General features: G+C 48.9%; 1 protein-coding gene across 1 annotated transcript; it reads left to right on the top strand.

Annotated features, from left to right (window-relative positions):
- Positions 1 to 1,473: 1,473 nt before the first annotated feature.
- rnf17 (ring finger protein 17) lies at positions 1,474 to 24,937 on the top strand. Its single transcript, XM_036545577.1, has 36 exons — positions 1,474 to 1,543; positions 2,530 to 2,642; positions 3,168 to 3,265; positions 4,104 to 4,176; positions 4,375 to 4,455; positions 5,057 to 5,160; positions 6,215 to 6,383; positions 7,933 to 8,009; positions 8,094 to 8,168; positions 8,566 to 8,813; positions 9,485 to 9,562; positions 10,739 to 10,900; positions 11,917 to 12,088; positions 12,492 to 12,624; positions 13,315 to 13,505; positions 13,832 to 13,973; positions 14,668 to 14,812; positions 15,173 to 15,288; positions 15,670 to 15,790; positions 15,948 to 16,068; positions 16,460 to 16,696; positions 17,486 to 17,630; positions 18,188 to 18,300; positions 18,660 to 18,750; positions 19,118 to 19,239; positions 19,715 to 19,869; positions 20,577 to 20,740; positions 20,997 to 21,116; positions 21,546 to 21,626; positions 21,712 to 21,834; positions 22,048 to 22,104; positions 22,473 to 22,580; positions 22,928 to 23,051; positions 23,406 to 23,541; positions 23,938 to 24,124; positions 24,842 to 24,937. Exons 1-36 carry the CDS (start codon positions 1,474 to 1,476, stop codon positions 24,935 to 24,937), a joined length of 4,548 nt encoding a protein of 1,515 aa, XP_036401470.1.
- The last annotated feature ends 368 nt before the right edge of the window (positions 24,938 to 25,305 follow it).

The following is a 25,305-nucleotide window of genomic DNA, read 5'->3' as shown; positions in this document are numbered from 1 at the left end:
GCCATCCAAGCACCAGGAGAAAGATATTAAACGTGTATACACGCTGCCCAAATTAGCCTCTGATTGCTTACCCTGCTTTAAAAAACTGCGGTCCATATTATTACTTTCCGTAAATATATCTACATATTTTAAGCGCCACGAAGGGGCACCCTGCAGTTCACATAATGTGCTTCTTAGGTTTATGCTACATCGTTTTATATGTCTTCTCTGGGCAATGTGGTAAAACAGTCACGAGAATGGTGTACTGGACATATTACGACCATATATTAATAGCCATACCAATATCTGTAATAGTCCATGTTTATTTGGACATTTATATACTCGGCGGGGGGTGTGTCAAAACGGCTATACCTCAATTACATCTCTGGGCTACATCCTGCCAGCCGTGCTTAAGCCTCACCTTTATGGTTTGTTTCATGCAGACTTAAGGATATATACTGCCTCTTTGTTTGTGACCTCAGACATCCAGCGCCGATGAGCAGGCTTACCATCACCTCTCCCCGTTTCTGCCGCTCGCAGCGCTTAACGGGATGTCCCTCCTGATTATTCCCTCAAATTTACCGCTCCTGCCCTCTGACTCGCGGCGAATTTGCAGAGCAGCCGCAGCTGCACATGCAGACTTGAAATCACCCAGCGCAACTCCAACCGAACAGATTTCAGGCTATGATATCTATGCAGGTACCAGCTTTAATGGTAGCATCTTCTATTCATACCATATACACGCTATATGGCAATATATTATTATTTTAAGTTTATATGCGTGTGTTGGAATAATTGGAAATATATCACAGTTTAAACATACCAGCCAACAAAGAGCTCTGAACTTTCGATTTTATTTATATCCCTAGAAGAGGACTATGGGGTCACCATGTCATACCATATAATAAATAAATAAATAATCTGAGTGTAAGATTATGAACGTGTGCGAGTACCTCTACATAAAAAACAGGCTCACAGACGAAACTGTTCTAGATTAGGCTTTTAGTTGTTTAAGTTATAGTTCGAGTCAAGTTTACAATGCATGACATGAAGGGGACGTTCTTACGTATACAAATTTCCTTGAACGCAGAATAGGTATCCGTGACTAATAACATTTTAGTGCCCCCTAGTGGATATTCATGATTTGACTAATTCAAAAAGTTGTGATGAGATCATAAAGACGCATAGTGCATTGTAACTACAATATGTAACTACTAAGTTTGTTTGATGTTTTTTGTGCCTAATAAATGTGCCTAATTATAAATGTTATACGTTGGCATGTATGTGCCAATATGACCAAGATCAACAGGCAAAATGAATTTCTCTCTGAACGATGCATAATCTTTATACTTTGCTGATCATTAAATGAATCGAGATTTCGGCGAGCGGTTTTCAAGTGCTACATGACTACGCAATGCGATTGGTTGAAAGATAGAATGACGTACATTTTGACACCAATCGCAAAATTCCAACTAACGCGTGGAAACGAGAAAGATGTCGGAGAGGAGCGACAGCCTGAATGCCCTGGTTTGCGATATATGTGGCCTGGCATATACACTGCCAGGTAACCAGCTGAATTTGATAGCTGTGTTCCACGATGTTTGATGGAAGCGTAGCAAAAAAAGTCAAACATTATGCATGGCGTTAACTTAACCAACGCAGCTGAAGATACGTGACCTTGGTAGCTAGCACATGTGCGCCTCCTGCTAGCATGGCGTCCATGAGCGTCTTACAATGTTACGGTTGTGAATGTTGAATGAATGCTTTGTTCGACGTGAATGCTTCTTCGTACTTTCAGTTTTGGTTTTTACTAATATTTGTTATCAATTACTAGTTAGCTAGAAGCAAACCCAGTGCTACATAACTTGTGGGTTGCATAAGGGCTTGTCAGTGCAAGTATGGAAGTCGCGATTTTGCACTTAGGCCCAGCTAGCGAGAATATAGGTATTTAGTATATAGGCAAGTAGTTAGGTACAGGTTTCTAACTTCTTTCAACATATACATTTTAGGAAGATGTACTTGTCAAAAGACGACCCCGGAAGACTGATAATTAAGGGCCTGGAGTTCTCGTGCCACGTTTTGGACTTGGTTTTTATTTCAGTCTGATGGTCACAGTATCTGACAAGCAAGTGTAGACTAGAGACTCAGCCATATACATTATCGTTGACTGGGAGGTCCACGTCATAAGGACATTTTGATGTGAGGTCAAAAAAAAAAGGATGAACACACAAATTCGTTAAACACAACATAGTCATAGCCCTCTCTTGTCACATTGAAAGGCTCATTTTGAATCCACCCTCAAATGCTAGCATGGTTATAGTGTAAATGGTATTACCATTATGGTAACAGTACAACAAATGTTGTAGACATAAATTCAGGTGTTAAAAGGGCATTGCGTCCATCCTGCTTGTCCAGCGCTGTCCTTATCCAGAGATGGATAAGGATCAGGGAAGAGCAACAACCCCATGAGCTGATGATAAACTGTCTTAATTTCATGTGCACCTGATTTTGATTGGTGGTGTTGTCCCTGTGTTTTGGTTGGTTGTTCAGAGGATGGGGTTGCTGGAAACCTCCCACATATGCTGCTGTGTGGCCACATCTTCTGCACCACCTGTCTGCGTTCACTGGAGTGCAAGAAAGTCATTGTGTGCCCTGACTGCAAGGTAGAGACATTTTCACATGAAACCGTTTCCCTTTTGTGTTGTATTGTGTGAGGCGTGTGTAGTTATTTGGTGTCTGAGTGTAGTTGGATGCAGTGTGTGTAGTTGTAGTTTGTGCTGTTTGGTGTAGTTGTGTAGTGTTTGTACATGTAGCTGTGAACAGTGTGTATGTGCAGTTGTATTCTGTTTGTGTTGAATTGTGTGCAGTGATATTATGAGTGGCTATGTGTAGTTGTATTGTGTGTAGTCTATGTGTAGTTGTGATGTGATGTGTTTTGTTGTGTGGAGTTTATAGTTTTGTCCTATTCTGTGCGCTGTTTGTTTATTGTGTATAGTGTTTGTAGTTGTGTGTTGTATTGCCTGCACTGTTGTTTTGGGTATGGTCTGTGTGTCATTGTATTATGTGCAGTCCCTGAATCATTGCATTGTGTGCGGTGCATTTGTTGTCGTATTGTGTGCAGTTGGTATGTAGTTGTAGTGTACAGTTTGTACCCGCTTTACTTCACTGTCACACTTTCGCCCCCGCAGGTTGGCTCCACGCTTTCGGAGGATGGAGTGGAGGGTCTGCAGGTGGACAGCAGAATCGTTGGGCTCATTTATACTGCCAAAATGAACATGAGAAAGAAGTGAAGTAGCATTCCCTTATCTTATTCTACATGTCTGACATGTCCCAGAGCAGCTGTGACAGGCCTACCGTGTATAGACCACTTTTGTTGGTGTAGCTGAATGAATTGATCTAGTGAAAAGAGAGAGATCATTTAGGCCTGTAAAGACCAGAAGTACCCAGGCTACCAAACATGTCAGATTCCTCACTTTTCACATGTGTGTTTACACAGATTTTATTTCCAGTTTTAAGACTACATAATGCCATGAGTAATGAGAATGAATGCACCACATAAACCGGAGCAAGAACATAGCAGATTGTATATCACAAGTTTTTGGTTGTTTTTTAAAAAAAAAAAAACCTGTAGCTGTGCTATATGCAAGTCATTCACTGTAGCTAGCTCACCATCTGACATTAAGCGTTCCATTAAATCGGAAAAACAGTATGTGTGTAACATAATTTAATTTACTGGCTGTGTTATAGTAGTGTATGTTAAAACCTGTAATTACTGTTATACCCAGAGCCAGAATTGTGATCTATGCAGAAAATGTCTTTAATAGTGCATCTTCATAGCCAGGGACTATAACCTTGGGTCTGGTGCCCTTGTCATGGGTAGTTCATGTGAGAAAATAGACATTTTGCTGCTTGAATAATGTGGTATAGTTGCTCAAAAACAAGAGGGGAAAAAATCAGAATCAGAATCAGGTTGCCCACATCTGTTGTGAGTTAGCGGTCTAACCCATAAAACTGGTGAGAGAACTTGCATCTTTATCTGCAAGCTAACATAATGTACGTGGCATCACCGGAGAAGTCATGGTGGGGTTTGTGATTGGTGATGGTTTCCTTTTTGTCTTCCACAGCCGTGGCGGCGAGAGGCCCAGGAACCGTAGGCCCAAGTCGCCCGACCCTCCCCTGAAGGAGAGCACAGAGCCGGTACACCACAGAGGGAACCGTTTTAAAAGCCTACATACAGAGAATGACTTCCATTTTGTTAAATGTTTTTTTATAATGCTCAGGCCTCACAGCTGTAGGTCTCTCAGACACTCAGGTGTGGGTTTTTCAGCTACGCAGATACAGGTCTTCTGTACAGGGATGTGAACGTGCAGTTACCCGTGTGGTTTCTGCCCCCAGGACTCTCACCCAGAAAACGCCCTGACCAATGCGCTGTGTCAGGCCGAAGAGAACCTGTCCCAGCTGGAGAGCATTCACCAGGTGGGGTGGGCCTCTGTGCATCCCTGATCTGGCATTTTGGGGCCAGTGCTTTGTGTGTTGGGGTGGGGGTGCAGGTGTGCCCCACAGTGGATTACAGGGGTCACTGGGCTTGAGTGTCAGTCAGAGCACTGAGGATGCATCTAAGTGGGGGGGGTGGGGGTGAGGCCTCGTGACCCCTACAACGATCAGAGCTCAAATATACTGCCAGTCAGGACTCATGTGGACCATTCAAAGCCCTTTACACCCACCTCTTATGGAACATTCAAATGGGATACGGATGACACAAGCTTGTTCCGCCAGTTTTGGGTTTCACTTGTACTTGTGGATGAGGATCCGTGGATGGGAGCAGATATGTGAAAGCAATTATGGTGAGGTGTCAGCAGAGTGACCCCGGTGTGCTGTTACTGTTACGTACAGTATAGCACCTCACTTCAGTTGCTGCAGGTATATGCACGTATAGCATGCAAAAAGGAAGCCCACATTATATAAGGTGGTCTGCAGAATCAAATAGGCAAGCGCTGTGATAATATTGTACGTTACGTACTGGTGTGATTTGTGATTCGCTCGCGTCTAACAGACGTGCGATTTGCTTTTCCTGCAGACTCTGGTCAAAGGCCTAGCGGTCCAGGCAAAGAAGGAGAGGTCCCGCCTGCTGAAGGAGATCGATGATGCGGTGGACAGAGCATCAGGCATGCTGCACAGAAGGTGAACCGCATCCCTCCATCCACCCAGAGCCACGCAACACCATTTTACTGCTTCTGCCGGTGCTCAGTAGTGTGGGATAAGAAGGTAACGAAACCTGATGGTCCCATCTGGATGGCCAGATTCATTTCCAATGGAAGAAGGGAAGAACTGGCCCCCGTTATCCATCCAGTCTGCATTCCAGGAGAGTATTACATACGGGGAAGTGATCCGTAAAAGGGCCTTTTTCTCCCACAGAAATCCATGTTAAAACAAGGAGACAGACTTGACGTGTCAAAGACACGCCTATAAAGAAAGCCATTTAAAACATTCTTTCATGCCCTGTTTTAAAGCCTAACACAGAAAAATATTTTTACAACATCTGCCCTTTTTAAAATACGTTTGCCTTTGAAGTGAAGAATGTTCCCAAAATATCACTACAATCTCCGCTCATATTTAAAAAGATCGGCTAGATCTATAGTGATCAGTATCGCTGCAGAAACATGGCTCGTGGCTGTGCTTGCACAAGGAGGTGGCGGAAGGGAGAGGGTTGCAGAGCATTATGGGAGGGGATCCTGGAGCAAGAAGCTGCATGACATCATATTACCTTCTTCAGGCCGCCCCTGCACGAGAGTATCTCACCCCTCGTCTTATCCCCATGGTTCCCTGGAATTTATTCTAAGTATAAATCTAAATTGTAAATTCTAGACATTTATGTGAAACTATGCATGTTGGGGAGACGTGTAGAGGCGAGGAGGTGTAAATGAATCCAGCTGTTTGATTTTAGCCGTAATGACATCTGCAGCCACTAGGGGGCGCAGAGGTTACGTGATCGCCACCCAGCAATCGCCCGTTTTATTCGTTTCTGTATGTTTGTGTTTGGACATCTGTCTGCGGACAGGATGAACTGAAGAAGTTCAAGAGATTTTGGATGAAAGGCAGTGTAATTATCGCCTGTGGGGAAAAAAAGGAGGAGCAATCAAAGTTTGCCTCTGGGACAGCTCTCAGTGGTGACGCCGTGCACATAGTGTTACTCTGCTTAGCATGTTGTTTTTCTGGTCCTGTCTTCCTTCTCCAGAAAGGGTGCTCTGGTGGCGGAGCTGACCCACATGGAGCAGCTCTTCCCCAGCAGCAGGCTGGAGCTGAACAGGGTGGAGGAGAGGAGGAAGGCCCTGCAGACAGCCATCCAGAAGGCCAGGCAGGTCCAGCACTGTCCCTCTCTGGGAGAGTACTGCAACCTGGAGGAGGTACCGCTCTGCCAGCACTCCCCCAAGGCCCCAGCAGGGAACGAACACACACACACACACACACACACACACACACACACACACGGTGGGTTGTCTCCATTTAAAAAAAAAAAAAAAAAAGATTTTCCTAAATGAAGCCTTCCTGAGATGTTCTTTATCGCCAGTGTTTCTCTTTAAGGAAGTAACAGCGCGGACATCGTTTTGTTGGTTCCATTTTTCCTCTTGCTCAACATTCTATGCACTAAAAAAATTTCCTCTTATTTTGATAAGAGAATAAAATCTTTTTAAGAAAAATTGGAGTCATTGGAAATTATGTATGATGAAAGTATTTTGAAAATATTGTCAATGACAATAATTCTGCGAAATGTTTTTGCAGTTTACGTTAGCTTCTCAGTTCACCCCATTATCCAGGATGACTGAATGTGTCAGCAGTGTGTTGGTAGTCAAGGCTCAACTTTGACCCCCACACGCTGGCCACCTGTCACACGCTATTGTACACGGTCAGTACCGTCACCACAGAGCAGTGTTGTTTTCTCGAGAGGTCTGTTGATTGTACAGCAAGCTGGCTCCTCAGACAGCCTGAGAGTGTGAGAGTGCAGTGAGGTGCAGCGAGGCTGCATGTGTAGATTTAGACTGGCCTGCGGGGGGGCCACATCCTTTGAGCCAAACCCTTATCCCGTTTCCTACAGTTAAGCTGAAGCAGGCAGTCGTACGCATCTCCCACAGTTTCCAGCGGTGTAGAGGTGATTGTTCTTGCGTGTAAGGGTAAACAGCCGTGATCCCAAGCCTCTCGGGCGCTGTGAGGCCTCTTCACTAAATCATCCCCGTCACACGACGTGTCCCCTGGAGGTAGATGCCGGGGATCGGTCCGTGCGCGCGCGCTCCATCTAATCTCGCGTTTCCTGACTGGCGTCGGCAAACAGCCATGAGCTGCACGATTTTCCACGCTCTTGGTTAGCATCTCATGCGGAGCGGGGGGGGGGGCAGGGTGCCGTGAGGGACAGGGAACTGTGCTTTTAAATGGAAAGCTGCATGCTTTGGATTGGCCACTGATGTCGCACCCTTGCAGTTTAACAGGTACATAACCTGGGTTGTGTCTGCGAAGTGTCCGGTTGTATGAATTAAAGATATACAATGTGTAATATCAATAGTCCTGAGTGAGTGCATCCACGGATAATAACAGGTAATATTGATATTGTGATAATTAATAGGACCTAGTAGTAAGATATTAATATTAATGTAAGAAAATGCAATAAAGCTGAATTTGATGTCAAATGTTAGGGTATGTTAATGTCACACCCTTACACCACTGAGCCACAGAAGAGCCATCCCATCCTGGAACTGAACATGTGGCCTGCTTGTCCAAGGCCTCAAAGTCACTATACATAACAATCCATTTGTGCTGTTTGTTTTTTATGTGTACAGTGCTGCATATTCCTTGAGTGTGATCTGACCTGTGTGTGTGTGTGTGTGTGTGTGTGTGTGTGTGTGTGTGTGTGTGTGTGCGCGTGTGTGTGCGCGCGTGTGCGTCTGCGCATTTGTTGAACAGTTGGTGGAGATGCTGCAGTCCCCTGTAGATGTGCAGTCCTATGACCTGGGCTGTCTGTCTCTGGGCTCCGGGCTGAGGTATGTGGGGAGGTTGTGGGGCAGAGCTGAAACGTGTTAACGATGTGTCTCACTCATGCGCCCTCTACTTTGACTTTAAAACAGCGTCAGTGTCCATGGTGATGGGTTGACACAGAGCCTGAAAGCTAGCATCCAAATAACAGTCGGCAGCCCCAAGGTGTAAGTATTATCCCTCACTCCTGGAGGGGGGAGGGCGGAAGAGGGCAGTTATGGAATGTCACTCTGTACAAGGAACAGAGGAAATGATATCTGGTTAGTTGAAGATAGTAAAAGGTTTTAGAAGAGTATTTCTGAAAGCAAACTTAGAGATGTCTTTTCCATGTACAGCTGTAATGTTAACTTGTTCATCTAGGCAGTCATTCTTGTAATTCAGTCTGGACCAAACTGTGTGCTGCTAACCTGGCAGAGTCAGGGATTCACAGGATTAGACAGTGTGAGTTGCTGTAGAAACCGTTCTGCAGTGAGCTATTAGGAATATAATTAGACAATGAGTTATTAAAGACAGTTTGAGTTACTGAGGCAGTAGTGGTCATTGCGCGTGTCTCATGGTTGGAAGTCTCACTGGAGATGAGCCTGTGGCCACGGGGCCGCCCCAGCCAGGCCCGGAGAGGAAGGTCTGGAGGAGCAGCCTTTCTCCTCAGGACAAGAGATCCAGCAGACACAGCCCCGGCGCCACGGAGCCCAGCCCCCCACGGCGGGAGCAGGCGAGCCAGAGGATCGGGCCTGCCCAGGCCTCGTCTCCCTGGCCCTCCCCTGACAGCCCCAACGTCCTCATCGAGGAGATCGTGCAGGAGGGCGAGCCAGGTAAAACCCCCCCCTCGGTCAGGTCCACCAGCCTACCCGAACGCTCCTGTGTGTTAGCATGTTGTCAGGTCCACCCAGTCCGTTCACCTGGGCCATCAGACCGTTCCTGTGTACCAGCATGTTAGCAGGTTTTTCATTTTGACTGGGATGCCCCGCCCCTCCCTCCGGGTCGGGTGTGCGCAGTGGGTGCTGATGCTCGATGATGCGTTTGTACATTAGACCGCCTGTTCGCTCGCCACCCACGCGGTCGCACGCATTCCCGCCATCGCCGGAGCCCCGCCGGCCGCGCCCTGCCCCGGGCACGCCCTCGCTGCAGACGGCCTTCCTCCTCCTCCTCCTCCTGCCTCCTCTTCCCAGGTCTCTAAAGCTCTGCTTACATCCCAAGCAATTGACTTTCTGGGCGGGTGTCTCTCGCACTGACACACTGGGGTGTGTCCACCTGGGCTCTCTCAGTCCCTTACCCCCCCGGAGCACCTGCAAGACAGCCCTGACAGCGGTTGAGCTGGGGCCCTGGCTTCTTCACAGCAGCCTTTTTGCAGATGGTTTTGCGGTGCCACGTCACAGCACGTTCTGGGTAGCTGGGTAGGATGTGAAGCCGTTACAAGTGTTCTGATTGGCTGAGAGCGCCTTTGTTGTCACGGTTGCAGTTGTCCTTCCCCCTGTGCCTGAAGTGAAGGCTGCAAGCGGAAGGCAGATGAAGAAGAGCAGGAAGTCAGCGTTGAACATTCCTCCGGGTGGTCAGGGAAAAGGTACAGGACACCAGCAGCCGTACCAACCTGTAGCCCTCTCCTGCTAAACTACACTAGGCTGGGCTTGGTGAATACCAGCATGGGAGAATGCCTGGAGTTGCTGCTAGAAGCAGCACTAGTGTGCCAGTAGTGGATAATCTTCTCTTTCATATGCTGTGCTTTAGGTAGTCTTTATGAATGGGATGTTACATTGTCCCCATCACACTTATAGCGGAGAAGGGTTTCCTAGGTGTCCTGGATTAGAATCTGGATACCTTTTTAAGAAATTATGGCCTTTTGCCCCCTCTATACAATCCTAGTTTGTAATTGACAATCGTATACTACACTAAGCTCATCTCCTCGACCACCTCTGCTCTGACACAGGAGTGCTTATGTGAGAGCTGCCGCTTTTTCGCACACTGCACTACAGCAGACTGGATGCTCATTGGAGGATAAGCTTTACTCCGCTGACATCATCCATCTGAGAAGGAGTCGGGACCCACACACCCCTTTACCCAATGAAACGATGCCAGGTTATTCCCGGTCCTTGTCATCAGTTGACAAGGTGGTAGAGCTCAGCCTGTCCTCAAAGAGAGTGTCTTAACCGTTGAGCTACTCAGGAGCCCAAACTCCTGGCTGTGTAGTCAGCTCACCATTTAATTGGCTAAATAAATCCATCCCCCGGCACCTCATCTGAAGTGTGGTGAGCATTCTGGCACAAAATTGTTGCCGTGCATCATCCAGGTGGGGGCTACACATCGGTGGTGGTTGAGGAAAGTCGCCCCCCTTCGCTGTAAAGCGTCTTGAGGTCGTCAGAATTAGAATCAGAACTTCATTCGCCAAGTACAAATGTACAACAAATTTCTCTTGGTGCAGGTGTCAAAATTAAAAACATAAGTGCAAACAGAACTATACAATGCAAGACAATACAATAAATACAGTACAATACAATACCATTAAAAAAGCTGTGCAATGCTATCAGTTATATACATTTATGCATTCCTTATACATTTGTAGAAGGACATTTGTATTTGACATTCCTTATTTATTTGTATACAGAAATTTCTTATACATTTGTATTTGCTGATTAAAGTTGTGATTCTGGTAGAAATTCAGCTAGTTTGTTCTCTGGTGAAACTGAAAAGAACAGGGTCTCTGACTGCAGCGGCTCCTGTTCACTGCTGGTTCTGCTGGTAGTTTTTCAGGAGTGGGTGTTCGTGACGCACGTGGTCAACCCCAACCACTTCTACATTCGCCATGTGGCGGAGAACAGGGCGGGCGCCCTGCTGTCCAAAAAGATCAACGGCCTGTGCTCTGGAGAGAGGGGCCTCTTCGCCCCCGGCGATGTGGTGGAGACAGGTGAGTGGCCCTGGTGCATGCCGAACGCTGGCTCTCATTAAAGCTCAGATCTCCATTGGCTGGGTTTGGTTGAGCTGTTCAGTGTGTACTGGTCTGGGTAGAGAGAGGAGGGAGCGTTCGTGCTGTATGTGAGTGCAACAGAGAGAGAATGCTTGTGTGTTTGTAAAGAGTTTGTTTATATATGTGTGGTTGTGCAGGTGTGTGCATGTAAATTGTATATGTTTGTGTATGTATGTACTATGTGTGATTATGTGTTTGATTGTGTGTGGTCCCTCTGCATTACTGTATGTATGTATGTGTGTGTGTAAGTGTGTATTCTGTATGTGGTTATGTGTGAGTGTATGTGGCCTCTGCATTGCTCTGTATGTATGTGTGTGTGTGTGTGTATGTGTGTGAGAGCGTGTGAGTGTATGTGGTCTCTGCATTGCTCTGTGTGTGTGAGCGTGTGTGTGTGTGTATGTGTGTATGTGTGTGAGAGCATGTGAGTGTATGTGGTCTCTGCATTGCTCTGTGTGTGTGTGTGAGAGTGTGTGTGTATGTATGTGTGAGCGTGTGAGTGTATGTGGTCTCGGCATTGCTCTGTGTGTGTGAGCGTGTGTGTGTATGTGTGTGAGAGCATGTGAGTGTATGTGGTCTCTGCATTGCTCTGTGTGTGTGTGTGTGTGTGTGTGTGTGAGAGTGTGTGTGTATGTATGTGTGAGCGTGTGAGTGTATGTGGTCTCTGCATTGCTGTGTGTGTGTGTGTGTGTATGTGAGCGTGTGAGTGTATGTGGTCTGCATTGCTGTGTGTGTGTGTGTGTGTGTGTGTGTGTATGTGAGCGTGTGAGTGTATGTGGTCTCTGCATTGCTGTGTGTGTGTGTGTGTGTGTGTGTGTATGTGAGCGTGTGAGTGTATGTGGTCTCTGCATTGCTGTGTGTGTGTGTATGTATGTGAGCGTGTGAGTGTATGTGGTCTCTGCATTGCTGTGTGTGTGTGTGTGTGTGTGAGATTATGTGTGTGTGCACGGCTCCCTCAGGCTCCATGATGTTCATGCGGTGGAAGGAGGGCATGTGGTCCAGGGTGCTGGTGAGGGAGGTGTTCCAGAGAGGCCGGGACGAGCCCGTGCCCTGCAGCCCTGTGTCAGAGCTGGCCAGACTGCAGGTCTTCTTCCAGGACTACGGCTTCACCAGAGTCATCTCTCTCACTGAGTAAGGATGGCTGTCAGCTCTGACCTCTGGAGTCCGCTTTCTCTTGACCAGTGTGACTTCTGCATCTGGTAAAGAGTTAGAGACCTCTATGCAACAGTCTCTCTTGCCTCCCCTTTCCAACCCTCCCTGTGCCCCTCTTTCTTTCTTCCCCCCACTCCCTCCCCCTCTTCCTTCATTCCATTACGCCTCTCTCTCCTTTTCTGTCCCTCCCTCCTCTCTCCTAACCCTAACCCTCTACCTTCATCTACCACCTTCTTTCTCTCCCTGTTGCCCTTTCTCTCCCTCCTTCCTTCTCACCACTTTCCCTTCATCTGCGTTCATCTCTTTCACCATCATCCTCTTTTCTCTACCTCTCTTTTTTATCTCCCTGTCTCGTTCTCTCTCTCCCTCCCCCTCTCTGCAGTGGGGGAGCGTCTGCGGCGGACAGTCTGAATGAGTGTGTGAGGCGCGTAGACCTGGCGGTGCAGGCAGAGATGAATCGCTGGCCGCCCCAGGCCGTCCGCTGTTCGCTCAAAGACATCGTGCCCGCAGACCTGGTGAGGAAGCTCCTCCCTTCAGGCCTGAACGCGCCGCTTCTCTCTGCTGCTGTGATGGGGGCTGCGACTGAGGGAGGCCACAGGAACGTGTTCTGCTGTTGCGGACCAGTGTCTTTACAGGCAGTTATTGTCAACAGTAACATAATTGGACGTGTGAGAGTGTGTGTTGTGTTTGCGTGTCAGATAACAGTGCACTGTGTGTGTGTGCGTGCGTGCGTGTGTATATATACGTGTCTACGTGTGTGCATATGCATGTCTGATGAGTGTGCATTGTGGGTGTGTGTCTGCGCGTGCGTGCACGTGTGTCTGACGACCATGCATTTTGTGTGTGTGTGCGCGCGTGTGTCAGATAAGTGCATTGTGTGTGTGTGTGCGTGCGTGCGTGCGTGTGTATATATACGTGTCCACGTGTGTGCATATGCATGTCTGATGAGTGTGCATTGTGGGTGTGTGTCTGCGCATGCGTGCACATGTGTCTGACGACCATGCATTTTGTGTGTGTGCGCGCGCGTGTGTCAGATAAGTGCATTGTGTGTGTGTGTGTGTGTGTGTGTGCGTGCGTGTGTATATATACGTGTCTACGTGTGTGCATATGCATGTCTGATGAGCGTGCATTTTGTGTGTGTGCATGTGCGTGTATGCGTGCGCGTGTATGCGTGTCTGATGGCTGTGCGTCGTGTTGCGGGGCAGGAGGCGGGCTGGAGCTCGGAGGCGCAGGCGGAGTTTCAGCGCGTGGTCGGCTGCAAGGCCGTGGAGATGCAGGTGTTCGGGGTGGAGCGGGACTCCCTGCTGGTGGACCTGAAAAAGGCGCCCATGGACAAGAGCGTCAGCGACATGCCCCTCTCCCTGCGGGACTACCTGGTCTTCCTGGAGCTGGCCATGTAGGTGCACACCCTGAGCCACTCTAACCCACACATCACGTTACATTACAGGCATTTAGCAGACACACTTATCCAGAGCGACTTATATCAGTTACAGTTTCTCTACAGTGTTATCCATTCATACAGCTGGATATTTACTGAGGCAACTGTGGGTTAAGTATCTTGCCCAAGGGTACACCAGCATTGTCCCAGCGGGGAATTGAACCGGCAACCTTTCAGTTACAAGTCCTAGCTCCTTAACCACTGTGCTACACTGTCGCCATACGCGCTGTCAGACTGTCAGCTGAAATAACCAGGGTGGGGTCTGCGTGTTCCTCCGGCGGCAGGTTTTACTCCCCGATTGCTAAGCCGTCCCCCAGCAGCCGCCGGCCTCTGCACTTCTACCCCCCCGCGTACCCCAGGCTCATGGTGGAGCTGGACGCTGTCGTGTGTCACGTCAACTCCCCCTCCGACTTCTACATTCAGCTGGTGAGGCTGCGCAGGCAGTGGAAGCTCACACCTGTGCGCATTTACTTTACCATCTGCTACTCGGGGGGTAGGAGAGTGTTTGGCGTGGAGAGGAGTTGGGGGTAGTTTTACATTTGTGTATAGAACAGGGAGCGTAGTAATTCTACATCTGTGTGTAGAATGTGTGGAACGGGAAGTGTAATATTTCCACATCTGGATATAGACCAGGGAATGTAGAAATTCCACATGTATCTCTGTATGGAGTCTGGAAATATATTAATTCCACATAGGAAGTAAAGGTCCATATCTGCATATAGAACAGGAAAAATAGTAATGCTACGTCTGTGCGCGGAGTGTAGAGAATAAGAAGTACAGTAATCTTACTTCTATATATGGGACAGGAAGTATAGTAGTTCTACATCTGTGTACAGAACAAGAATTCACCCTTCACTCCCCCCATACTTCCTTCAGTAGTACACTCATCTCTGATCAGTTTGGACAAACCTAGGAGGTCAGTGACTTGTAGGGTGTAGATATTGTAGGCCCACAAGTGTGGACCATATAAAACCTTCAGTTACATTTGTTAAAAACATTACATTATTAAGGTTAGGTTTGTGGTGAACTGACCCTAGAGCAGTGATTGGGAGCACAGCTCAGTCGGAGCTAAAGGAGATGTTGCTCCGTGCTGATCTGGGTTGCTCACCGGCGCCCGCAGGTGGACAGCATGGAGTTCCTGCTGCTGAACGCGAAGCTGCAGGAGTGCTACTCGGCGGATGGGCTGGAGGTGTTCTGCCCCACCCTGGAGCAGGCCTGCGTGGCGCTGTTTGAGGACAAGGGCTGGTACCGGGCCCAGGTCATTGGTGAGCTAATCTGCCCAGGTGTACCCATAATCCACCGGGGCGATTGTTGCAAGTGGGTCTTGTGCCCTTTGCTCTTGGGGAAATAACCAAAGGGAATGCTAAGGGAGATGTTGTGCTAACTGAAGGGGGGTTTCTATTACTGGCCAGGAGTTGTGCTAACCAAAGGTTGTTTATATTACTGCTGAGGGGGGGGTGGTGCTAACTAAAGGGGGGTTCATATTATTACTGAGGGGGGGGGTGCTAACTAAAGGGGGGTTTATATTATTACTGAGGGGGGAGGGGGTGCCAGCTCGAGGGTGTAACTGAGACGCGGTGCCAACTTGGCAGGTTGGTGCTAATTAAAGAGTCGTGTGGTTGCAGGTCTCCCTGGTAACAGGATGGTGGAGGTCAGGTACGTGGACTTCGGCAACAAGAAGACCCTCAGCGTGAAAGACATCCGCAAGTTAAAGGACGAGTTCCTCGTTCTCCCCGCGATGGTGAGGTTACCTCTGTTGATAAAACATGACACCTCCAGTTCGGTACGTTGTCACCAGTATGGCACCAGTAGAGAGTAAGCTGGGCTTGTAGTCAGGTTGCCTGTTTAGCTTCCACTTGTGGCCCTGTTGTAGAGCAGGGTGCGTAGTCTGAATTTCTGTAAGAATGGGTGAAGTGTTAAGTGTAAGATGTGTAGGCTGCCCTGGATAAGTGTGTCTGCTGGGAAAATAAAGCATGTAAAACTTTATTAACACAAAGTAACGTTTTGTGGGCAGTCCTGGAAGATGGCTTCATCCTTGGTCTGTGTACTGTGGTCATTGTTGTTATATCAGGGCTGTTCATTGGCGTTACCCTTCGGTCATTCGAAATGTCGCGTTTCCCAGGCGATCCAGTGCTGCCTTGCGGACCTGGAGCCCCCGGGGAACGCGGAGTCGTGGAGCGAGGAGTGCAAGGAGAGATTCCGCAATCTGGCGGAACAGAAGCTGATGTCTACCATGGCAACAGGTGAGCGGGCGCCCCTGGTGAGCGTTTCGCCTGGATTGCAGGCCTGGGGGGGAGGAAACACACCACATTTACGTTATTACAGGATGGAGAGGCTGTGGTTTGAAACTGCTGTTACTGTCTGTGTGTGTGTGTGTGTGTGTGTGTGTGTGTGTTACAGAGAGAGTCCCATGGCACCAGCCCATGCCAGTCCGGCTGCTTGAGGTCAACAGCAGCAATGACCAGTCCACAGACATTGCAGAGCTACTGGTGAAGGAAGAGCTGGCCAGCTTTAGAAAAGGGTGAGTGTGGGTGTTACCATGGAGACTGTATGGGCAACAACCTCCCCATCCACAAGCAACAAGATTGTGTGGTTATACCAATAATTTTTCCAATCAGCAGTCACTCTCCTGTAACACACTGTGGGGCTTATAGTTTTGAGGTGAAGAAGGAGAATTTGGAAAGAAGTTCACTTGTGAGAGAGACTGATTTGCTGTCCCACATGTAAGTATTATATTATACGTGATGTTACAATTTCACGTACAAGGTAAAACATCTAAGAACTGTTAAAACCGTCCATGACCTGACATGTGTAAGTAAGTTAGGAAGGTTTGGTGAGTGGATTCTGAAGGATGTACATGAGTCCCTGCCTGTATGATTTAAACCCCCATCCAACCCCCCCCCCCCCCCCAGCATGAAACCCCAGGCCCCGACAGTGGAGACAGACATCTGGGACCCCCCCTTCGAGGGTCTGGTGGAGGGGGGAGGTCCAGAGCTCGACCTGCCCTCTGAGGACGGGGACACCCTGGACCTCCAGCCCAACCTCCAGCTGCCCAAAAACCTGAAGGATCTGAGGGTGCGGGTGACCCACGTCGCCTCCCCAGGGAGCTTCTTCGTCCAGCTGCTGCAGATGGACAACCACCTGAAAAAGTGTGTACCTACGCCTTCCTCACTCCTACACCCCCTACTCCACCTTCCCCCCACTCCTCCTACACCCCCCTACTCCACCTTCCCCCCACTCCTCCTACACCCCCCTCACTCCTCCTTCCCCCTACTCCACCTTCCTCTTACTCTACCAACACCCCCTACTCCACCTTCCTCTCACTCTACCAACACCCCCTACTCCACCTTCCTCTCACTCTACCAACACCCCCTACTCCACCTTCCTCTCACTCTACCAACACCCCCCTACTCCACCTTCCTCTCACTCTACCAACACCCCCCTACTCCACCTTCCTCTCACTCTACCAACACCCCCCCACTCCTCCTACACCCCCCTACTCCACCTTCCCCCCCACTCCTCCTACAACCCCCTACTCCTCCTTCCCCCCACTCCTCCTACACCCCCCTACTGCTCCTTCCCCCCACTCCTCCTACACCCCCCTACTCCACCTTCCCCTCACTGTTAAACGAGAGTTGTTAAAATCTAATGTAGGGTATTTTGGGCTGTATAACATGTTAATGATGTCTGTGTAAGATGCCTCATGGTGTAAATGATAGTACATTGTGTAATATAAGGGCTGTATAGCATGCTAATGCTGTTTGCATAAGATGAAGCAGTGTTAATAACTTCCCTGTGTAATGTAAAGGTTGTATAGCATGATGATGTTTGTGTAAGATACAGCGATGCTAATAATTTCTGTGCTTAATGTAAGGGCTGTATAGCATGCTAATGGTAGTGGTGCTAATAACCTCTCTGTGTAATGTGTAACGCCCCAGGGTGTATGAGATGCTGAAGGATGAGTATGCCAGGTCAGAGCCTCTGCCAGTGGACTGGAAGGCAGAAATGCACTGCGCTGTGTACGTCAGCGGGGTGTGGGAGAGGGGACAGGTGTGCTCGGTGTCCTCCAGCAGCATCGCAGAGGTACCAGAGTCCTCGTTAGCGTAGCGTTGTAGGGGGGGAAGGAGCACCCGTGTCTTTACAGGTTCAGCTTCTGGGTGGAGTGCACCTGTTGTACCTCTCAGCCAGGCACTGCTTCAGTAAATATCCAGCTGTACACGTGGACGGTGTGTAAAAAGTTGTCACTCTGCATGGAGTCCTCTGTTGAGCAAATAACTGATGTACCGCGATGTAAGTACTGCTTAAACTTCTGTCTCTGACGTTTTCTGGGAAGTGCGGATGTCTCTGAATCTTTGAACAGCCCCTGCGTTGATATGATAGTCTGAAATAAATAGAATCTGTCATTTTTGAACAGTGAGCAATCAAGCTGTGATGTTTTAGGGGAATTAAGGAAGTGTGTTAAGTAAATGGAGGGGAGTGTAAAATGAGATGGAGGGAGGAAAGCTAAAAATGAAACTGATCCTTGTGAATGCCAAGAAGAAAGTGCCTGCTATTATTGTGTGGGACCTGGTGAGATTTCAGCAAACCGCAGAAGTCACGTAGTTGTTTGGAGTTAACGTTATGTCTCCCCCCTGTGGCAGGTCGTGCGCTGCGACTTTGGCAACAAAGTGAAGCTCCACATCAGCAACCTCAGACCGCTGCGGCCAGACCTGATTGGTTGCTTGGCGCTGGAGTGTTCCCTCAGTGACATCAGGTCCTGACCCAGTCACCTTATCGATCTGGATAACTCCAGTGCTTGCACTGTGATTCTCTTTTCCAGAGACACTCTGTGCATTTAAGAGGCATGTAAAAACCTGGTGTGTCCAGATGTGGGTAATCTGTTCAGGGAGGTTTGTCATCAGAACTGCATTTTGCATCTGAACAGCTCAGGACACTGAGGTGATGAGACTTGGGTTCTGTAACTTCTTTCTTAGTGCGTCTGACCTGATGTGATTCACCTCTTTCTTTGTCGCTTTCTCATTATCATTCTTCTTCTCTCCTCTCTCCCTCCCTCTTGTTGTCTGTTGGCATTCTCCTTTTCCCTCTTCCTCCCTCTCTCTCTTTTTCATGCAGACCTGCTGGGGGTCTCACCACCTGGACGGCCACAGCATGCGACTTCATCTCCTACTACATGAGGGGTGCCATGGCAATCATGACCATCAAGGTGATGCTCCAGCACAGTCACATCGTGGGCTTTTGGCTTCTGTCATCCCTCTCTATTGCTCTGGCAGCGGTTAGTTCAGTAGTAAGAAGAGCCTGTGGAAATGGGAGCTGCAGCTGATTACCACACAATATGTAGCACTCCCAATAAACAAGCACTTTGTATGTACTGTAATCTTCCTGATTCCTGCCTGCTGATCACTACACTCCTTATAAAGAACACAAATTGGGGGGGAAACATTATCCCATTATCAGTGGCTCCTAAAATGCCCCAGGACACACCAGCACACTGTTCTGCCGTGTTTTGGCATACGGTAGCCCCTCCTAATGCTAATCTATGTTCCCACCTCCCCCCCCCCACCTCTTCCCAGGAGAACACGGCCGAGCGCCCCGTGCCCGTGGCTCTGTACTGCTCCAACATGGCGGGGCAGGATGTGAGCATTGCAGACTTCCTGGTCAGCGAGGGCCTGGCTCTGAAGGAGAGGAAGCCCAAGTGAGTCTCTTACAGTGAAGAAAAAACTGGAGTGAAGGACATTGTCTGAGATATTATCTGTATGTTTAATAATGCATTCCAGAATGTATTATCCATACTTAATACTGCATATCTTAACCAGAAAATGCCCGCAGACAGAATGATAATGTATTTTTAATGCAGAAATATAAAATGCCTTCTCCAAGGTAAGAGCCAGAGCAGGTGTTTTCCTTCTCTCCCACACTCTTAAAGTAGAGAAATGTTGCTGTTATGTGGGATATTTCATATCTGCTGGATATCAAAAATGTAAATGTAGCATAAAATACTCTCATGTCTTGTACGTCACTCTGGATGATAGCATCCCGCTAAGCCCAAAGCTCCTGCTGTTGCGGCAGCGTCATGCCAGATCTCGGGTGTGCTTTAGGGTCGTCCCACACCCAGAGGCGGAGCCGCAGGAGGACATCGTGCTGAAGAACGGCGAGGCAGACGTGACGAGAGGGCCCCTCCCCGCTCCCCGCTGCGCCGCCCCGCCCGAGGCGGTGCAGACCCGCCCCTACGCCCCGCCCGAGCTGCCGCACTGCGGCCTCAGGCAGATGACCGTCACCGCCGTCGGGGACGACGGGGTCATCTACGCCATGACGCGGCACGCAGGTGTGTGGGCCCCACTGCCTCCCTGTTACGTTCACATAAACCTTGGTTTAACCAGGTAATCGGGTAACGGAGCATGCACTCCCTCTCACTTTAAGGCTACATGGAAGCCCTAATCAAAAAAAGAAAGAAACCAGAAGAAAGAAGAAGAGAAGAGCAGTTTGTCAACATTTGTGTTGTTTCTGTTGTGGTCCTGTTACGGTCCAGTAACTTTCTCTGCAGTGTGTGATATGCAGAGGTGGACACCCTTGCTTCAGAAAGTAGAAATCCTGCCATGTATTTGTTCTAGCCATTCACTAAACAAGGTGATTTCACTAATTAGCTCCTCTACCTGGCTGAAGAGTGGTGCTAATTAAATTCAGCTGGTGTAGTGCATGGGTGGAACAAATACGTGGCAGGACTTTTACTTTCTGAAGCCAGGGTTGTCCACCTCTGGTGATATGACTTTCACTTATGTAACCTTATTACCTTCTCTTAACCAGGTAATGTAATACAGAATGCACTCTCTCTTACTATAAGGACCCAGACAGGACACTGCATGAAAGCCCGTAAGCAAAAAAAGGAAAGAAACCAGAAAAAAGAAGAGCGGTTTGTTAACACAGAAAAGAATACGTGATGGTGGGCTGTTGTGGTCCTGTTACGGTCAAGTTGTGGTCGGGCGGACTGAACCCCCTCTCTCTGCAGTGTGTGATACGGCTTCCTCCTTGCAGAGCACCAGTTTGAGAAGCTGAAGGACAGACTGCAGCAGCACATCAGGTCCCTGCCCAGGCAGAAGCCCTGCAGCTGGAAGAACGTGCTGGGCTGCGCGGTCATGGGCTCCGACATGCTCTGGTACAGAGGGGAGGTGCTGGAGCTCATCGGGGGTCACGTCAAGGTCAGTGAGGGGGTCAGCGGGACCGCAGGAACCTCTCAACAAGCTGTTGCTGTGACTTATTTATTTTGGCAGATGCTTTTTTGTCCAGACCACACAGGGGTGTGTGTGTGTGTGTGTGTGTGTGTGTGTGTGTGTGTGTGTGTGTGCGTGTGTGTGCGTGTGTGTGCGTGTGTGTCTCTGTTTATCAGTGACCGCACCTGTGCGTGCGTGTGCATGTGTGCATCAGTGAGCTCATTTGCTTGTGGTCCTTTGACAGGTGCGCTATGTGGACCAGGGTCTGGTGGAGAATATTCCGGCGTGTCACGTTTACCCCACGGTGCTGTGTGAGGATGTGCCCCAGCTGTGTATCCCCTGCCGGCTGCACGGGGTCATTCCTGTGAGTTTACTCTTCTAACCCGGCCCTGTACTGCAGTGATTCCTGTGAGTTTACTCTTCTAACCCGGCCCTGTACTGCAGTCATTCCTGTGAGTTTACTCTTCTAACCCGGCTCCATACTGCAGTCATTCCTGTGAGTTTACTCTTCTAACCCGGCCCTGTACTGCAGTCATTCCTGTGAGTTTACTCTTCTAACCCGGCTCCATACTGCAGTCATTCCTGTGAGTTTACTCTTCTAACCCGGCCCTGTACTGCAGTCATTCCTGTGAGTTTACTCTTCTAACCCGGCCCTGTACTGCAGTAATTCCTGTGAGTTTACTCTTCTAACCTGGCTCTGTACTGCAGTGATTCCTGTGAGCTCATGCTGGTAACCTAGCGAACCCAGCTTGCTGTGTGCTGTAAATAACTGGGTTGTCCCCCCTCCCGGCAGGTGGGCGGGGAGTGGCAGTGGGACGCTGTGGCTTTGCTCAGGGAGCTACTTCACAACCGAAGTGTCAACCTGCAGATCATGGTATTTCCTGACCTTTTACACGCTAAAGAGGAGGAGGGAAGGGCCAAAGCCATTAAAGCCTACCTCTGTCTCCTCTGCCCCGCAGGAACTGCCCTCTGACCCCCTGGGGAACATGACCGTGCAGGTCCTGCTGGACGGCATGACCCTCAGCAGGATCATGGTGCATCACCAGCACGCGACCTTCGACCCCGCCGCGTCCGCTCAGGAGGTGGGGGTTGGTCTGGATGGGGGGGGGAGGGCGGCGTTTAGCTGATTCAGTGACTGTGTCAGTGCGTGTGTTTTGGTCAGGGTATACAGATGTGTGCATCTCAGAATGATCCACAGCATAGCTCTTCTGTGACACTGCTGTGACGCTTATAAAACAAGCTAAACGAAGCTAAAATACAAAACATCCCTGATTTGGGGTGTCTTGTTTCCTCAGGAATATGTGGTGACGTCATCGGTTACAGAATTAGACGACTGGGAGCTCAACATCAAGGCAAGATATTATTATCGCTGCTGTCTTTGTGTCTTTGGGATTCATCAGTCTTGCTGTGAATAACACTGGTTTTAGTTATTGAGAGTCTGACTGTATGAAATTAAACCGCAGTGCCTTGTTCCCCTGGGGATCGGTGTCTTGCAACCTCTCTCTGTTGGCTGCCTGTGAAATGCTGTGAAAGAGCTGTCTGTTTCTTGTGCTTGCGTGCATGTGTGTGTGCATTTGTGTATGTGCGTGTGTATGTGCGTGTGTATGTGCGTGTGTGTGTGTGTGTGTGTGTGTGTGTGTGTGTGTGTGTGTGTGCGTGTGTGTGTGTGTGTATTAAACATTGACAGAGCTGTTGACTGCTTGTTGCTGTGGTACTGCAGGGTTTGGAGGACCCAGGGCCTGTCCTTGGAGTCTACACCTACCCTAGACTGCCTGACAAAGGAGAGCACTTCCCGGTCCAAATCAAACACCTCCGCACTCCCAATGAGGTACCACACTGAGTCGTTACTGAGTTGAGACTCATAGGCCCACATGTTCTCCCATAGGGTGCTGTATCTTTACACGATCCACAATACACATCATAGTAATGTAAGTTCATGCTGCTGGCACTTAAGCAAGCAGTCATTTTATGTGATTTTATACAGCACAATCCTTTTCATTTTGCTTGGCTGTATAGTTTGTTAGATGGTCCATCTATCTGTCTGTCAGCGTCATTTTTGGCACATTTTATTAGGCCTGGGCAATGGCGTCAGGTGCGACATCTTACCCTCTGGTGAAGCTAACGTGAGTGTATGTAGGGCCAGCTCTGGCGTGGACACGTGTGTTTGCCCTACAGGTGTTCCTGTGCCCCTTAACTGAGGATGGAGATGAGAGCGAAGATGGGGAGAGTCTGGAAGAAGCTCTGAAGCAAGTGAATGCAGATGTGGACAGGCTGCCATTGCTCACTGACTTCCCTATAGGTAGAGAACAGCATCCTGGACAGGTTTAGGAACTGCATTTTAGCATGGCAGTGCCGTGGATTATAACCCTGCTGATGACTACCCTACTGATCAGAACACGGCTCTTACAACACTACAAACTAAACACTTAGTGATTAGAACCTTGCAGACTGGACCACTGTAGATCAGAGATTATCAAAGAGGGGGTCAGGGTGCTCGAAAACATTAAATACTGCAGGGGTCTTTGCCCAGAAGGTTCTGAGAAGCTCTGCTGCCGATCAGAACACTGCTGATAAGAGCATTTCAGCTCTTTAACATTGGAGCAGCACACACATTAATGCATGTTTCCTCTCTCTGTGTCTGCACTGCTCCCAGAGGGCCCCTGCCTGGCGGAGTACAGTGATGGGAAATACTACAGGGCCAAGCTGCTGGGGTTCGAAGGCTTCAACCCCGTCAGATTCCTGGTGAGACACGTGGACTTCGGCTCCGACGACACCCTTTCCATGCAGAGGTAAGTCCCAAACCGCTTTCAGGAAAAAGGGAGAAACTTCTATCCTCTCTGAAGATGATTTTGCAAGCTCAGACTGACTGACGTTAAATTACATTGCATTGCATTACATTACTGGCATTTAGCAGATGCTCTTATCCAGAGCGACTTACATAGTTTACATTTTTTAATCTGTTACCCATTTACTGAGGCAGCGTTAACCCAGAGTTGCCTCAGTATGTAAGTACCTTGCCTAGGGGTACAGCAGCAGTGCCCCAGTGGGGAACCGAACCGGCAACCTTTCAGTTAGGAGTCCTGCTCTTTACCTCTATGCTAAACTGCAGTCCCTGTGATTTAGCCAGTATAATGTGGGAAGAGAACGGGAGGAGGGTGGGGTGATCTCTCGCCGTTCCCCTCCAGGCTGCGGCAGATCCCCCTGCAGCTCCTCGGCTTCCCCTGCCAGGCCATCAAGGTGCGGGTGGCGGGGTTTAAGCCCCCCCGGCTGAACCTGGAGAAGGAGCGCGTCTCGTACCGGCCCGAGTGGAGCATGAAGGCGGCGCTGGAGATGATCGACCTGCTGCACGGCTGCGTCACCGCCTCCGTCATGGTGAGAGCACACCGCCGGGCTGGCCTGTTAGCCAACCTGACACAGAGGGAAGTAGAAAACAAAATGTTAAATCAGGGAGATTAAGGTTGTGCATCGATCTCTCTCATCAGTTGAATTTAGCTAGCTGGCTAAGATCATGTTCCATAAGAGAGTGGTTTTTTTGCTTGTGTTGTACTCTACCTCACTTGTAAGTCACTTTGGATAAAAGTGTCTGTCAGATGGATAAATATACATGTAAAATGTCTAAAACAACCCATCTTCAGTGTACTAATACTGAATATGATTCATTTGGTTCGCTGAGGTTACACTGAGGCTAAGGCTATATGGTGTGGTTCTGCCTTAGCAATGCGTCAGGGGGAAAAAGAGCTTTAAAAAATCACTTGCCATAGTTTTGTATCATAGACAGGCTGCTGAAATCGTGAACCCAGCCCACACAGGATCTAACTGGATTCAGTTTAAGCTTGAGCAAACAAAACCTTTATTTTAAATGAGCTCAGTGGATATTGGAATCCAGGATGTGTGCAAGGTGTGTGCATGATGTTTGTGAAGGCTGTGCCGTCAGCATCAGACATGACAGTGCAAACCTGCAGGGTAGCTGATAGGCAGGGGCAGCAGCCCTGTGTGTTCAGCTGTCCCCACGTCTAGTTATTGACATAGCTGTGTGCATGAGAGATGTCAGAGACACCCCCTCTGAAAGCTGCCGTTTTCCCCTTCCAGTCCACAGAGCCAGAGAAAGTCGTGTTTCTCTATGATGAAAAGGGAGTGCTGGTGCACCTGCCGCTGGTGGAGAAAGGCCTGGCTGACTTGGAGTGACAGGAGCAAGTGGGTGTGGCGTCCTCAGGGCAGCAGTCCTGGAGGAACGTTGTTCTGTTGCACCGATGTTGTGCGTTACTTGGGCGGTGGTTTTTGTCATTCAGCTGGTTGCTTTGCAGATTCCCGAAGGACACATACAGTAACAAGCATCACCTGTGAATAACTTTTCCTTTTTCTTCCCAGAATCCCTCTGTCACCTGGAAATCGTACTGTTCTGGGGGTTCCTGTTTCGTTTGAAATTGCAAAAGCACGCAGCTCTTTGTTTAAAGTTTTATATACGCCAGAGCATTGTAAATGCTATGTTTATTAGAAAGATACTTTATTCTGTACTTTTATAAAAGAGGCTTTGCTGTGTTTAGTTTGATTTG

This window comes from Megalops cyprinoides, chromosome 14 (genome assembly GCF_013368585.1).
Source record: "Megalops cyprinoides isolate fMegCyp1 chromosome 14, fMegCyp1.pri, whole genome shotgun sequence".
NCBI classification, from domain to species: domain Eukaryota; kingdom Metazoa; phylum Chordata; class Actinopteri; order Elopiformes; family Megalopidae; genus Megalops; species Megalops cyprinoides.
Note: the sequence above shows the minus strand (reverse complement) of the source record. Positions and strands in the feature narration are given on the sequence as shown.